General features: G+C 43.5%; 1 protein-coding gene across 4 annotated transcripts in view; it reads left to right on the top strand.

The window, feature by feature from the left end:
- OCRL (OCRL inositol polyphosphate-5-phosphatase) overlaps positions 1–15300 on the top strand; it is a 56351-nt gene extending 41051 nt beyond the window's left edge. For 3 of the 4 annotated variants that reach the window (XM_027092288.1, XM_027092287.1, XM_027092290.1), the window contains exons 19-24: positions 6849–6872; positions 9912–10028; positions 10951–11035; positions 11627–11754; positions 12503–12614; positions 12829–15300. In XM_027092288.1, coding sequence (XP_026948089.1) covers positions 6849–6872; positions 9912–10028; positions 10951–11035; positions 11627–11754; positions 12503–12614; positions 12829–12953 — 591 coding nt within the window. In that variant the 3' untranslated portion in view covers positions 12954–15300. The remainder of the gene's footprint in view (positions 1–6848; positions 6873–9911; positions 10029–10950; positions 11036–11626; positions 11755–12502; positions 12615–12828) is intronic. The other variant, XM_027092289.1, reaches the window with a different exon arrangement.
- The last annotated feature ends 287 nt before the right edge of the window (positions 15301–15587 follow it).

Genomic DNA, 15587 nt, shown 5'->3' with positions numbered 1-15587 from the left:
ATTAAGTGGTGATGTGTCACTTCACCAGTGAACACTTTGGCCTGCCTCTCTTAAGAAAAAGAACAACTTCTATATCAGCACAGTGCCATTATGACATCTAAGAAAACTAGATACTCGGTATTCAGATTTCTCCAGTTGTCCCAATAATTTCTTTCATAGCTTTTGTAAAGCCAAGATCAGATCTGGGTTCATGCAGTACATTTGGTGAGGTCTCTGCAGTCTCTTTTAGAGTAGAACAGTTCTTTCCTTTTTCCTTTAACGACTTTGCCTTTTAAGAGTCCAGGGCAATTGTCCAGTCAGGGGTCTGACATTTCTTAAATTTGTCTGATTGTTTCCTCTTGGTAATTTTTAAACCTGTTTTTTGTACTCCCTCCTCCCACCTTATTTCCTATAAACTGGAACTATTTGGTCAGAGTTGGCAGACGCATTATACTACCCTTTACTGCAATTGTCCCATATTAATTAAAGTGACAAGAAGGAGACTCAACCAGCATTAAAAATGTTTATTTTATTTAAAATATTATCAAGTAATTCAACCACATTTGACCATGAATAGGAAGTAGTCAAAATCTTTAGTGGAGTTAATGGCTCTATAGGAAGCCTTTTTTCTTCTTCTTGTGCACACATGATTCAAAGTTTTAAAAAATAGAACCCAGATCATTTTTCATTACAAAATTGCTGAGTTCTTCTTAAATTGTATGTGTGTGGTCACCATTTATTCTGTTAAAGCGTTTATTTTGTAGGATTTAGGGTTCTGATTCTTTTCACAGCCTGTTGCATTTAATAAATTCCTGGATCTCATTGATGAGGAAATTATCCATATTAGTGTGGGGCAGTAAACAAGAAATCTAAGATTATCTGTTCCCCATTTGTAATACCTTCCCACTGTGTTTTGGCTTGATTTTGACCTTCTGAAATGCTTTCTTAGGTTTGTTTATTCATGCTTGTTCCAAGACCCAAGATGATATTTCAAATCCCGTGAGACAAGGCTATTAATAATGATACCTGTTGTCCTTTTTTGTATTATTTACTCTAAAATTTGAGTGAAACCAAAAATGAGTTCAGTGCCTGTGTTGACTCTCCCCGTACTGTTTTCACAAAGATTCTTGTGCCACATGCTCTTCCCCCCAAATGCAGAATAAAGTAACTGGCATAAGTCCTTTTCATTCTTCCTGATAGTGACTTTGCCGCTACTAGAACTGTTGGGATTAGCACAGGTGGCAAACAGAGGAGAATCTGTTTGTAATTATCTTTATTCTTTTCCAGAATCAAGATAGATTTTTCTGGTTTATTAATTAGCATATTAAGTAGCATAAAATCGTCAATATTTATTCATTATACATTGAATGCAAAATATTATGGAGTTTATGTGGGTTCTTATAATTTAAGAAAGTTTACCTGTATGCACAATACGGCTAAATTCTAAATCGAGGTTAGTAGGGAGTTTGGTTACAGATAATCTAAACATTAACTACTTTTATTGGCTCATGTCCAGTGTGTTTAGTAAGTCAATATTTTGGAAAGTCACTTAGAATGAGAGTTGTGGAGCTTGTAATTTGTATCAACAATAGATTCCTTTCCTGTGCTGTTTACTCAAGCCCTTATATGCTATAAAAGCTTATTGATTGACCAGCTAATCTCTGTGAAAATCAGTCTCAGATTCAGCCTGTTTTGGTGGGTGAAGCTGGTTAAGTAGGGTGGGAGCAGTGGATAGAGTCTTTTTTTTTAATATTTACATGTTATTACTCTGTTTTATGTTTTTGGTTTTTTGTTTGGTTTTTTTTTTTTTTTTTTTTTTTTGCGGTACATGGGCCTCTCACTGTTGTGGCCTCTCCCGTTGCGGAGCACAGGCTCCGGACGCACAGGCTCAGCGGCCATGGCTCACGGGCCCAGCCACTCCGCAGCATGTGGGATCTTCCCGGACCGGGGCACGAACCTGTATCCCCTGCATCGGCAGGCGGACTCTCAACCACTGCGCCACCAGGGAAGCCCAGTTTTATGTTATTTTTTAAACTCATTTTATTATATTTTATTTTTGGCTGCATTGGGTCTTCATTGCTGCACACGGGCTTTCTCTAGTTGTGGTGACCAGGGGCTACTCTTCGTTGCAGTGCATGGGCTTCTCACTGCAGTGGCTTCTCTTGTGGAGCACGGGCTCTAGGCGTGTGGACTTCAGTAGTCGCGGTGCATGGACTCAGTAGTTGCGGTGCGCGGACTGTAGGGTGTGCAGGCTTCAGTAGTTGTGCCGCACAGGCCCAGTAGTTGTGGCTCGTGAGCTTTAGAGCACAGGCTCTGTAGTTGTGGCACATGGGCTTAGTTGCTCCGTGGCATATGGGATCTTCCTGGACCAGGGATCGAACCCATGTCCCCTGCGTTGGCAGGTGGATTCTTAACCACTGCGCCACCAGGAAAGTCCCTTTTTTTCTTTTTAAATTAACACTTTTGCTCTTTTTTTTTTAGTATTTATTATTTATTTATTTATTTTGGCTGCACCGGGTCTTAGTTGTGGCATGTGGGATCTTCACTTGCGGCATGTGGGCTTCTTAGTTGTGGCATGCAGGCGGGATCTAATTCCCTGTCCAGGGATCGAACCTAGGTCCCCTGCGTTGGGAGTGTGGAGTCTTACCCACTGGACCACCAGGGAAGTCCCGGGGGATAGAGAGTCTTGAAGTCAACAGATGAGTTTATACTGGAGCCAGAGGGCATCTAGATCCACCGGAAGTCTTTAATGAGTTGTATGTGGCTGTAAATGGACATATTTGGAGGAACATTCTGGTTTGCATGTAGACTGGACTAGTAGAGAGGAGGCCAGGCTTGAACCCACCAGTTAAAGGTTTGGCTTGTAAATACAGAGGTGAAAAAAGTTGAGGGATGGGGGAACCAACTGTATTTGCTTGGGGACATGTCTATTAGGAGAACAATATCAAAAATTTGAAATAACACGAATATCAACTTGGTGATTAATTTGTTCCCAGTGATCTCTCCAAGTAGGTGTTTACTTTGTCTTACTGATCTAACAACCCATTTCTTATCCTGTTAAGTGTATGGTTTGTGTTTCTTTTTATATTTCACATGAATGAGTCCTTTCTAGAACTTCAGTATCCATTCTGTTTTCTGCTTTTTATTTTTAAATTTGAATCTGCCTCTAAATGACTCTTTTTACATGATTTTAGCTGCATTTACTACTGGGAAAATTCCTCTAAGGGTGAATGCTGGGATGAAGAATGATTTGCAGTGCATTTGTAATATGCCAGTGTTGCCCCGCTGGGGACTCCTGAACGCTTTTCCCTTTTTTAATGTGATCAACACGTAGCCTTTTGCGGAAAGTGGGCAAGTCAGTTGAACTAAGTGATTAGCAGCAACCTTAGGACTACCTTAAGAGAATGCTCTTTATTAGTGAGAGCTAAGTGGTGTTTCTATTTTCAGAGTTGAACCTAGACTTGAAATAAATATAAATTACACCTACTTTATGCCTGAAGTCAGAGAAATAAACTCTCAGTGTAAATCTGCTGCCCCTCCACCAGTATCAAAGTCCTTTTGATTTCAGAGTTTTCTCTTGTATCCATTCATTTTTTAAAATAATTTTTTATCATATTATTTTTAATTGTATTTATTTTATTTTTGTCTGCGTTGGGTCTTCATTGCTGCACGTGGGCTTCCTCTAGTTGCAGCAAGCAGGGGGCTACTCTTCATTGCAGTGCACGAGCTTCTCATTGCGGTGGCTTCTCTTGCTGCGGAGCATAGGCCCTAGGCATGCAGGCTTCAGTAGTTGTGGCTCGCAGGCTCTAGAGTGCAGGCTCAGTAGTTGTGGTGCACAACTTAGTTGAGGGCTTAGTTGCTCTGCGGCATGTGGGATCTTCCTGGACCAGGGCTCGAACCGGTGTCTCTCCTACATTGACAGGCAGATTCTTAACCACTGCGCCACCAGGGAAGCCCCATTCATTTTTGTTGTTGTTGTTTTTTTTTTTTTTTTTTGCAGTACGTGGGCCTCTCACTGTTGTGGCCTCTCCCATTGCAGAGCATAGGCTCAGCGAGCCCGCTCCGCGGCATGTGGGATCTTCCCTAACCGGGGCACGAACCCATGTCCCCTGCATCGGCAGGCAGACTCTCAACCACTGCGCCACCAGGGAAGCCCCCCATTCATTTTTTAAAAAATATTATGTTCCCATTATTAGTTGAGGTGCTTGCTCTCTCCTGCTTGACCTACCTCAATAGCCTTTTAACAATTCCCTTCACCTCTATTTCTCTAGCCTTCTCTTTTCCCTCTTCAGGGCTGTCAGACTGATCTTTCTGTAATACAGCTTTGGGGCCTATCACTTCCTTGCTTAAAGTTAGGCATGCGGCTCCCCCATGCCTGCTGAATACGATCCAAATTGCTTTACCTGTCATTCAAGGTCCAGCAAAGTCTGACTTCAACACACCTTCTTAGATTTATTTCCTACTATTTTTCTTATTATCCCCTCCTGCTCCCCACGAACCAGATGACTAACTCCTCCCTAATCTCACCTTGTGATTTACCTTCTCTGCAACTTTGTTTATTTCTGTCCCCTCCCACTTGTAATGTCCCCACCCCATTTCTGCCCTTTTAAATCCTGTGAATCTTTCAAGGGCTAGTTAGGTTACATCACCATTGTGAAAAAGTCCCCTGACAGCCCCAGTTGAAAGCCATCTCTCTTTCCTTTGAACCCCTGGTTTTTTGTTTGTTTGTTTTAACCATTTATTGAGAACTCATATTGGTGAATTACAGTAGTGCCAGGCCATAAGTTCTGGGAATCCTTACCCCAATTCAGTTGTAAACCCGAGTCAGGGACCGTGTCTTTCCCCTCTCTGTAGCCTCACTTTTCATACCCCCCCTACCCCTCAAAGACATTTAGCTCACTGCCTTGCACTGGTAGGTAGTCAATGCCTGAAGAAAACCTTTTGGAGGGCTTGGTTTGACAGGTTAGTATATAAAAACTCTGCCTGGTTTTACTCATCATATCATGTGGCACATATTCATAGGAGGGAAAATAGAGAAGTCTGTCAGACAAGCAGATTCTCTCTTTGTTAATAAGTAGTTCTAAATTTTAAAAAAGGTTATGCTCCAAAATTTAGTTAAATTAGATGTTTGGCACTCAGAATTAACTTCCACATTAAGAAGTGTTATAATTACAATACTATGAATATTGTATACTTTTTAAAGCACTGTTACTCTGATTATTTTTATTTCATTCTATATATGGTATTTAAAAGTCTAGGTAAACCTACAAGAGCATGTTTAATTCATAATGTACCTAGTAATACTAAAAACCCTACCCAGCATATATAACAGTCATTTGGGACAAATACATTCAGCATTACTACTTGGAGTATCAGGGAACACATATTTCCCCACCTCCAACCTCCTGCACATCTGTGAAGGTAAGATCAGGATTTTTCCTTTTACTCTCAGACCGAGACGTGGGATTTATATCCAAGTTCTTGGTGGCCCATGGCAGGGTTGGAAGTTGCTGGGGAGTGCAGGGAACTTTGAGAGACCAGGCCTGCTGCTGGCATACTGTGTCACCACTGCCCCACACCCGCTGTGTTTTAGACTGCTTCTGTGTCCCTGTGAGGTACATGTTATTATCCCTGTTATAGAGATGAAGGAACTGGGGCTCTATGAAGTTTACTAACTTGCCTGCAGTCTGTACAAAATAATAAGAGGTAGCATGAAGATTTGTACCCAGGACTGTCTGACACCCATGCCTGTACTCTTTCCACTAACCCTGCTGCCTTATAACTGTCTTTAGCCTGCTGGGAGTAGAATACATTCTCCAAGCTTTCCCCTGCCTCTTTGTCTAAGAAGCAGTCAGTTTATCCTTTTCAAGTTATCTAAGGGAGCATAGTGGTAATGACTGTGGAGTCAGTCAGACCTGAGTTCTAATCCTGATTCTGCCACTTAATACCTAATAGTGTGACTGTGGGCAAATGATTTAATCTCCCAGAGCCTCAGTTTCCTCATCTGTAAAACGGGAATAATATCTACTTTGTGCATATGTGCAGACTAAATGACATTGTATAAGAGCCCATTGCAGTTACTGCTACATGGCAGATGCCTCCTAAGTGGTGGCAGTAGTTACTGTCGCTGTTGTCATTGTTACATTGTAATAATAGCACAAAAGACAGAGGCGATTAAAAAGGTACCTTTTTCCCTCTCCCCTGCTTCTCTTTTTTCTCTTATACTCTGTAGGAAAACCCAGTAGGGGATAATGATGGATCTTATGGTCCACAAAGGTCTGAAATGAAATGAATTTGCATTTCAGAGGGACTTCCATATTTGAGGACTTTAGGGGCCCTTGAGGAGGGGAGAGGGTACCGGGCGATGGAAAGGAGTGTGAGATACTGCTTGGGAGGCTAGCTATGGTGGTGAGAGGCATGGCAGTGGAGAGGAGAGAAGCTTACCATCTCCTGAATGGCCGCTGTCGGGCTCACAGCCAAATTCTTCCACTGAAGTGGCGTCAGGGTGAGCGAGATGCCACACAGCATAGCGGCAGGGCCTGCCTCCAGGCAGCACGGGAAAAGGAAGTATCAGTGGGTGTCTGGCTGGCTCAGCTGGCAGCTGCCAAAAGAGACAAAAGTCTAGGACTGGACATGTATGTTTCTTGACCGATAGTCTCAATATACTGCACAAAATTTGAATACGCATGATAGAGAACTTTGCATATGAGAATGTGTTCCATTTTCAACAATCATGATTTATTTGAAGAATTTAAAATGTATCTAGTGAGGTAGTGCATTCTAATAATACTGATCTGTTTCTAATTCTGTAAATTAATTCTAATCATTTTCTATCTGTCAATGACTTTCTTTTCCTGCTCTGCTCTCAGGAAGAAGACAGCTTCCTAGAAAAGGTAATGCAATCCATTGGCGGTTATGTGTTTCCCTGTGCTTGATTAACATTTAGCCATGGTCCCTGGAATTTATCCCGAGGCTTTCCCATATCAGACACCTCTGACTGCATGAGAATCCCCCAAAGTCCTGCCAGCTGTCTTTAAGCGTGTCTGAAGTACAGGAAAGATATTTATTTTACTGCACCAGTCAAGTCATTGAGACCCAGTACGTAAAAGCAATAGGACTCAAGGTTTCAGATTTGTATTCTTGAAATAAGAAGTAACTAAAGAGCTGTCTTGATGTATGTGAAAGCTTGTGAGATGGAGGAGGGTACCGTTTGCCATTTTCCATTTCCAATGATAGTAAAAGCAGAAATGAATTTCTGTTGCATTAAGAGTGATTTGGGGGAAGTGATAATAGTGATTAATTACTGAAAGAATACACAGGTACGATCAAGAAACAGATCATAGACTAGAATCCTAGAGCTGAATGAGATCATAAGGGATTGTCTGGTAGAGCTCCCTGCCTTCAGACAGGGTAAGGTGTCTTCTCCATTCTAATAGACAACCAAGGCCCAAGAAGGTTAAAAACCTCGCTGAAGTTATACTGCTCCTGACATCAGGGGTATGGGGCAGAGGGAACTAGAACCTGGGTCTTCTGAATACCCAGTGAAGGAACCGAGTGAACGCTCCTTCCGCGGTGCTTTGCCACCTCCCCATCTTCAAGCTGGAGGGTGCCTGGCTCCACACAGGGCCATCCGGTAGAGAAACGTGGGCTTGAAAAACATTCTTAAAGTACTTTCACACAGTATCTAACGTGACCTCCCTATTTGGTGGAGTTTAATGCAGTTTGTTGGTGGAGATGGTGTACTGTTTTTGTGCTTCAGTTAATAGCACTAACGTTACAGAGTGTGAGCTTATCAGGCACTAAATGTGTCCCATTGAAAGAAGAAGACAAAGCATGCTTGGTTTCCCTTTGAAAATTAGAGTTCAGGATAATTTGTGGACTTTTTAAAAAAAGTATTGTTTCTTGTGCATAATCTTTCTCGAGACTTCAGAGATACAAGTATGACATTTCATATTATCACACATGAATTTGAAAATGGATAGTGGATGGTGTATATAACCTACTGGCATTTTATTAACCTTTTGAAACCACTAAGAATTGAGATGGCTCTGCTTCCCAGCCCTTCCCTGTTAATAGCAGGCCATGAGTCTTTTCATCTTGAACAGTGCCTTGTGTTGCCTTAATGCCTTAGTACAGGAAGAGTGCTAATTGGATGTCAGATTTTTTTAAAAGTACATGAATCAGTGCTGAATAATTTATATATGGTAAGTTTGAAGGTGTCTGCTAAGGAATCTGTACTTGTGTTGCACTTGGTCCAGAAAGTGAGCAGAGTGCATTATGGACAGTGTTTTGGCTCAGATATCATCTAGATGCCTGGATTTAATACTTGCAACTGGAAAGAAGTTAGTGGGTGAGCCACTGATAGAAGGTCTGGCAACTATAGGAAACGTGAATATCAAATGATAGATTCCCAGGGAAAGAAAGAAAGGAAGCAAAACGAATGTGAAGAAGATAGATTTTAAATGATAACCAACTGTCATGCTGCCTTCTCTTCCTTATTCCCTTAGAAAGGCGCACAGTGGCTTTAAAAGGTCACCAGTGCGTATTGAAGAACAGAACGTCAAGAAGAACCCTCTGCTCTGTTCTAGTGTACACACTATCTGGAAGTAATGAAATGCTTCTCTTCTTTCCCTTAAAGTGACATGGCTAAATAAGGGTTGTGGATCAAATTTACAGCATTTCCTAAATTTGAACATATATATGACCTTAAGCCGGAGGTGTAGGAGGGGGAAGATGCCAAAAATTGGTCACCATTTTCTCCACTAGATTTTTTATGAAGGCTGCCTTCAGATGCCTTTTAAGCTATTTAAGATATCTTTTCGGTATAATTTATATTTGACTATATAAACATAAGGTAATTGAATTTATTCCCCATTTTCAAGTTCAGATTTAGTTACTGATCTAATTTAGGTCACTTCTGGGTTTTCCTCTGAGATTCTTTCAGGAGAATCTAACATAGAGTAGAAAGTTAGGTGAAAGGAGTCAAAGCCCCAAGAATTCTTTGCTGAGCTATTACTATAAAGAATAACTTCTGGACTCAGAGCCTAGACTTTTCATGGTATTTCTGGCTCTTGGTATGCTGTATTCAGTTTACTATTTTTGTATCTTAAGACTTCGAGTTTTAGTGCCTTAAGATTAGACCTTCTGGGCTTCCCTGGTGGCGCAGTGGTTGAGAGTCCGCCTGCCGATGCAGGGGACACGGGTTCGTGCCCCGGTCCGGGAAGATCCCACATGCCGCGTAGTGGCTGGGCCTGTGAGCCATGGCCACTGAGCCTGCGCGTCCGGAGCCTGTGCTCCGCAACGGGAGAGGCCGCAGTGGTGAGAGGCCTGCGTACTGCAAAAAAAAAAAAAAAATTAGACCTTCTATCAAGCCTGAAATATTCATATATGTAGGTCTAATGTGAATTGTCTTTCATTCCTGAGGACCAGAGAACGTCATTTAAATCAACAATGCAAGCTGTGATATTTGTGGTAAGATCTGAAAGAAGAATAAGTTAAAAGTCAACAACAACAACAAAAAGTCAGCAAAAACCTAAGTAGATGCTGCTCTCTCAAAGTGCTCTGTTGACAGTTAGTTGTAATTTAATGGTCCATGAGTCTCCGGTGGTGTGTGGGCTCTACCGTGACTGTATTGCTGGTTCTCAGTGTCACCCTTGAAAGGATTTACAGCACACAATGCATCCACGTGATAAACATAATAAACCCAAGTGGAATGCTTAACGGTTAAGTGAAGCATCTAGAAAAGGAGATCATTTAACTGTGGGAATCCGTATCGAGTGCCTTCTGACCAGGAGTGTCCCAGTGAGAAAAAATGAAAAGTCTTAAGAGGTGAAGATCAGATTATACCCACATAAGCAGAATTTGAGGGAGATGGTTACACATAGAAATTTTCATTGAGACCCTTTTGATTCTCACCCCTTTTTATCTATTAGGAGAAATCCCTGCTGCAGATGGTTCCCTTGGATGAAGGTGCCAGTGAGAAACCTCTTAAGGTCCCCAAGGAGATCTGGCTCCTGGTAGATCACTTATTCAGACACGCCTGTCACCAGGTGAGTGAGAGTGGGCCTGCCCTGCAACTTTGGAAGGTGTGTGAGTCCAGTGGGAAATGATAATACCTCACGTCAGTATATACAGTGCTTTTAACTTTCCCAAGCCACCTCCGCAGAGCAGCACTGTCATATCAGATTGCCTGGGCAGATGGAAGTATCCCCGTTTACAGATGTGAGAGCTGAAGCATGCAAGCTAGGTGATTTACCTAAGACCACGGCATAAGAGTAATGGCGGAGCAGGGCCGAACTCCTCCCCTGTCTCCTGGCTACACATGCTTTCCCCTGGACTGCTGAGCACCTGAATCTGTGACGCCTGTTTTAGCTGTCATGGAAGCATTGCAGATTTCAAAGTCCAAAGCAAACTTCAAGCCCATTTCTTTAATTTGGTCCTCACTTTTCAATCCTATCTAAAATACCTGCCACCCCTAACCCATTCTTCCAAAAAAGAAAACTTTCTTGGGATTAAATTGAAAGATAATGTTGTCTCACCTATGGAAAAGTGAAGAACTTGAAGGCAAGGTTTGGTATGGACATGCCCTTTTAGTCCTACCCTAGCATTCTGTGTCTCAGTATTTGAATGTGGTTCCATGTTTGGATTCTGCCTTCTACTTGTCAGGAGGCTAGAAGTGGGAACACCTGGTCTCCCCATGGAGTCCTCTGGTCCCCTGCCATATCAGGTACAGGCTGAAACCTTTGAAGATAATTTTCTAGTTTGAAATAAAATTTCAGACAGATGATAGAGATGATAAAGGGAAAAGGGGCCATTGTCACACCTTTTATATATTAGGAACATATTCGTGTTCCTAATCACGAATATGCACCTCACCCTGCCCTTTGCTTCCTGCTGCTCTCCTGATCCCTGCGTGATCGTCAGAACCTTAGTGCTGATGCTGTGTTCCATTCATTGTGACCTCTTTGGTAGGAGGACCTGTTCCAAACCCCTGGAATGCAGGAGGAGTTACAGCAGATCATTGATTGTCTGGATACCAGCATTCCCAAGACAATCCGTATCCTTTTCGACAAAGGCTTAGGAAGCTGGATGTGTACTTGCCCAAACTCTTCTTCCCACCTACATTTGATTTTGTTTTCCATCTTTATTTTCTTTGTAGCTGTCTTTTATTATAAGGTAATCATTGACTATACAGTTAATTCCTCTCAGGAACTTTCGACCTCTCTCCTTATCAGACTCTTACTAAAAGGAATCAAGGGTTAGATAATGGCGACTTTTAATTGGCATGGGACATAGGACCCACAGCCATGGGGCTGTTCTGCTTTAAGCCAATGATCACTCCTGTCACCAGGACAGGGAGGAGGATGGGAAACGGTGGTGACTAGTTTCCAGTGTGAACTGTCATTCTACAGGCCACATTCCCTTGACTTTCAAGTTGGGCCAAACCTCCCAAGAGTCTTTGATCAATTCTGTAACAACTCAGCTGCAGCATACCTGGACCAATAAAATATCAAACCCCAATTAGGATCAGGGTGCTCTGAATAAGAGGAAGGAAACCATCCCTGAGGGAGCTTGAGGAAGGGAGAAAATCGGGTCTAAGTGTGGCCTTTTCCTTGGAGCCTCTTTCCCTTGACGGGAGTCAATCCAGCTGGCAGTAATCACTCAGTTGCTGAGGCGCTGCTCATTTTCCTGGAAGCCCTGCCAGAGCCTGTCATCTGTTATGAGCTCTATCAGCGATGCCTCGACTCTGCTCAGGATCCCCGGATCTGCCGACAGGTGAATTTTATTGCTCTGAGAGTGCGTTTGAGGCATGTTCCCCCACAGAGAAATCATTGATTTTTACCAAACCAGCTGGGCATCCAGCTATGGGTAGGATGGGTCTGGATCTGTTGTTCATGGCAGGGCAGCAGCATTGAGAGTTGGGACCCTTAAATTTTAGGTTGTGTTATTTCCTATTATATTTGCCACCCTTTTCCAGTTGACCTATTGAGTAGGGTGGATACCTCTACTCTGGGGTAAGATTAGTGAAACAGATCGTACATGGGATTCTGGATGACATGACCAGGGAGGGTGGGTGACACTTGTGAGCCTTTCTTTTTGTCTTCTTGGTGTTTGTTTTTAATCTTGAAATGATTTTGATGCACAATAGCTGAGAATACCTCTGAATCAGACTAGTGAGTATCGGGAGGTGCTGCCACCCATGCTAAATGGCAGAGAAAACCACAGCCCCCTGCCTAGGGAGATGGGAAAAGACCAGGCTAATACCCGTCTGCTCCTGAGGCAGGGCGTGCATGCGAATGTGTGATAACTGCGTGACCTGCTTATTGAGTGGACAGGGGCCAAACAGGATGAGCATTCTGCCTCAGGAGTTATCATTTGACAGGTACTATATTGGTCATGAGTAAATAAAGGAGGAGTCCTGTAAGGGTTGGATTATAAACTACTTTTATGGCAGCTGTGAGTTCTTCTTACTCCCTTCCTCCACCTGTTATCCTCACTGCCCACCCCCTTTTTTAAAAAACAGGTGATTTCCCAGCTTCCAGGATGCCATAGAAATGTTTTTCGTTACTTGATGGCATTCCTTCGAGAACTGTTAAAATTCACTGAGTACAACAACGTCAGCGCCAACATGATCGGTAAGAGCACTTCCTAAGAATGGCCACACGGGGGCGTTGGTCAGGACGGTCCGTGTACGGTGCACACGTGTATTCCCTCCCTAGTGTCCAGGCCTGCGGCAGTCACTTCCTCTCACTGCCCTCATCCCCTGGCCCCCCCAGCCCCCATCCCTGAGGCTTCGCTTAGGTTGTGTCTGACCAAGGGTTTTCTCCTTTTCTTTCTCTCGCCCTCTAGCTACTCTCTTCACTAGCCTCCTTCTAAGGCCTCCACCCAACCTTATGGCAAGACAGACTCCAAGTGACCGCCAGCGTGCTACCCAGTTCCTTCTGAGTTTTCTGCTTGGGAGTGATGAAGACTAATAATAAGCCTTTTCCTCTTACTACTCTACAAGATTCTAGAGGCGGAAGATCTTGAGCACCAAGTATTTCAGAATGATTTGAAAAGATATGCCACAGGAAGGGTCTGTTGCAGAATTTTGAGGCTGTTGGCATGAAAAAGTTCTGTTTCTAGTGCGAAAGGAAGCGAGTTTCCTAATCCCTCCCTTACCATACCCTACGCAGCAAGATACTTTTAGACTTATATTGCCAAGCCAAAGTTACCATATTTTGGTGTTTTTCTGTTCTCTCTTTGTAAAGCAAAGAAATCTGTATTTACACTCCTTTACCTGGGGATGTGTTTGTTGCCCTCCTGCCCAGCTGTCATGATTGTCCTTAGCACCTGAGGCCTAAACTCTGAGATGTTCCCATTCTAGGCCTACAAGCACTACTTGCTGTAGCTCAGACTTGTCTGTAGTCCTTCGTCTAAAGCACTTTGGCCCTACCCCCTCCCCGTATCACCCCCTTTGCTCTCTACTCTGCTAACACTATCATGTCAAAAGAAGTCTGGGTGAAGCTTAGTGACTCCTTGGGTGTCTCCAAAAGTGAGTTAACCATCTTCATGTGGCTGTTACATGCATTTGTGCATCTCTACTACAGTGGCATCTGTACATTGCTCTAACATTGGCCTATTATGCATCTGCAGTGGGTGGAACCATATTCTCTTGTCTCAGACCACACTTAGTAGCAGAATGTTAGGGACTGTTGGAGATGACATCTCATTGATGTGAGAGAATCACAGTCAGAGTGGAAGCACTTTGAGTGTTTCAAGAGTGAGAATATTCATGCTCAACAGGTCCTGCTTCCTACCATCCGTTTTGGTTCTTATTCAAATTTTACATGTGAACTAATCCTGGGTGTCTGTGGGGCCCATCCCCCACTTAGAAATCCACCTCCAGAGTGACACTTGTACCACAGTCAAAAAGGGAGGCTGCACCTCAAGTGGGCCTCTCTGTAGAAACTGCTCCTTCCCCCAGCAGGGGCATTGAGGATAACCCTTAGAACCCCCGCTCCGGTCTTCTGAAGTACCAGGGGCAGATGTCACCCACTCCCTCATCAGGACTGATTCTGGGCTCTACAACCAGCTGCCCTTGGCTCCCAGTCACCTTCTCCAGTGCTGTGTAAAAGAGACTGTGCAGTAGGATGAACCAAGCACCTTCTCTCCCGCCCAAGACAACCTTCTGAGCTTGTCATTTACTCAAGCTCCTGTGGGGCAGCCCTTTTTTAAAAAAAGTAATCTATGTTGGTTGGCAAACCAGCCACCAGCCACTGACTGTAAAACTGCCTGATGCAGTTAGCTTCCTCCTGGTTTTCTTTCATTAAAACCACCCTGAGTTGACTCATTGTCACATGTTCACATGAAATCCCAGGAGCCTCGTGTATAGGCTCTGTGTGTGGTCTTGGGCATTGACTCTTCTACAGCATCAAAGGAGAGAGCTGCGGAAGCACCACCATGAGTGGTTCTCCAATTCCCCCATCTCTTATGTGTTGAGTCCTTTGGGGGAAGAAAAGGTATGTATCCTGTGATATTCTGGCTAAAGCCTCTCCTGATTGGGAATTACAGAAGTAGGAGTCAAGTTACTGGTTGCCAAATAGCTGCAGATCTGTTAGGCCAGGGGCTGGGTGTTGAATTTAGTTAACGGCAGACTGAGCAGAAGAACAGTGTTGTCATCTCCACTAGTCCAGAAAGGGATCGCTGGAGAGGCAGATGATAAAAGCTGGGGCAGGGTCGTAACACAAAGGGAAATGCCTGTCCTAGACACATTTCCCAGTCTACTGCCACCTGGGGCCTTCAGGTGGTCAGGGATGTGGTTAGTGGGGCTGTGTGCGGCATCCGGCTCACTCTCCAGAAGGCAGATGCACTCAGTTGCTTTACTGCCTCAACCTTCCTTCCAGCTCTGGTCCTGGGATGTACACAGGGTTGAGGGTTTTAGACAATCTCTAGGGAGGGGGGACAAGAAATAGAGCAGACATAAGAGATCTGCTTCCCTGCTGTGCCTACTCCAGCCCCACCCTCTAACTCCTGAGTACCTCTCATGTACTATTTCCTAGCGCCTCTGAAGTAAGGAGTTTAGATCCAGCTCGTAGGGAAGGACTCTGAATCTATCGTTTTTAGGGAAAAAGCAGTTCAACCCCACGTGGTGAGGTTGCTATTAGTCTCCCTTTCACTGTTTCCTGATTCTTATTCTGTAATTGTTTGTTGTATTTCCCCCAAATGTCTTGGTCACTAGGCAAAGCTGCTAGTGGGATTCTGTATTTCATGTCATCTTTTTTATTATAATTTATTGCAAATTTTTTTTCTGAATAAATATATGTTGTGTGAAAAACCAAAGTGTGATCTTAGGAAGAACTGAGGAGGGAGGCTTATGTCACTGGGTCCCACTTGACTGCTGCAGTCCCCACCGCTACGCCTGGACTGTCATTTCCTGTCTTACAGGGAAATATCGTAAGAATTCTCAGTATATTTGCCCTTGGAGAGGAGAAGCAGCCACATATTTTCAGAGGTTAATAAAGCAGTCACAGTGCTTTCAGAGGCCAGCCTAGGATTCTTGTTTTGACCCTAGGGATTCAGGCAACAAAATAACACTGTTAGAAAAGATGTTGATTCTTAATATGCCC

This window comes from Aethalodelphis obliquidens, unplaced genomic scaffold (genome assembly GCF_003676395.1).
Source record: "Aethalodelphis obliquidens isolate GAN/ISIS:26980383/991018 unplaced genomic scaffold, ASM367639v1 scaffold77, whole genome shotgun sequence".
In the NCBI taxonomy this organism is placed as follows: Eukaryota; Metazoa; Chordata; class Mammalia; order Artiodactyla; family Delphinidae; genus Aethalodelphis; species Aethalodelphis obliquidens.
Note: the sequence above shows the minus strand (reverse complement) of the source record. Positions and strands in the feature narration are given on the sequence as shown.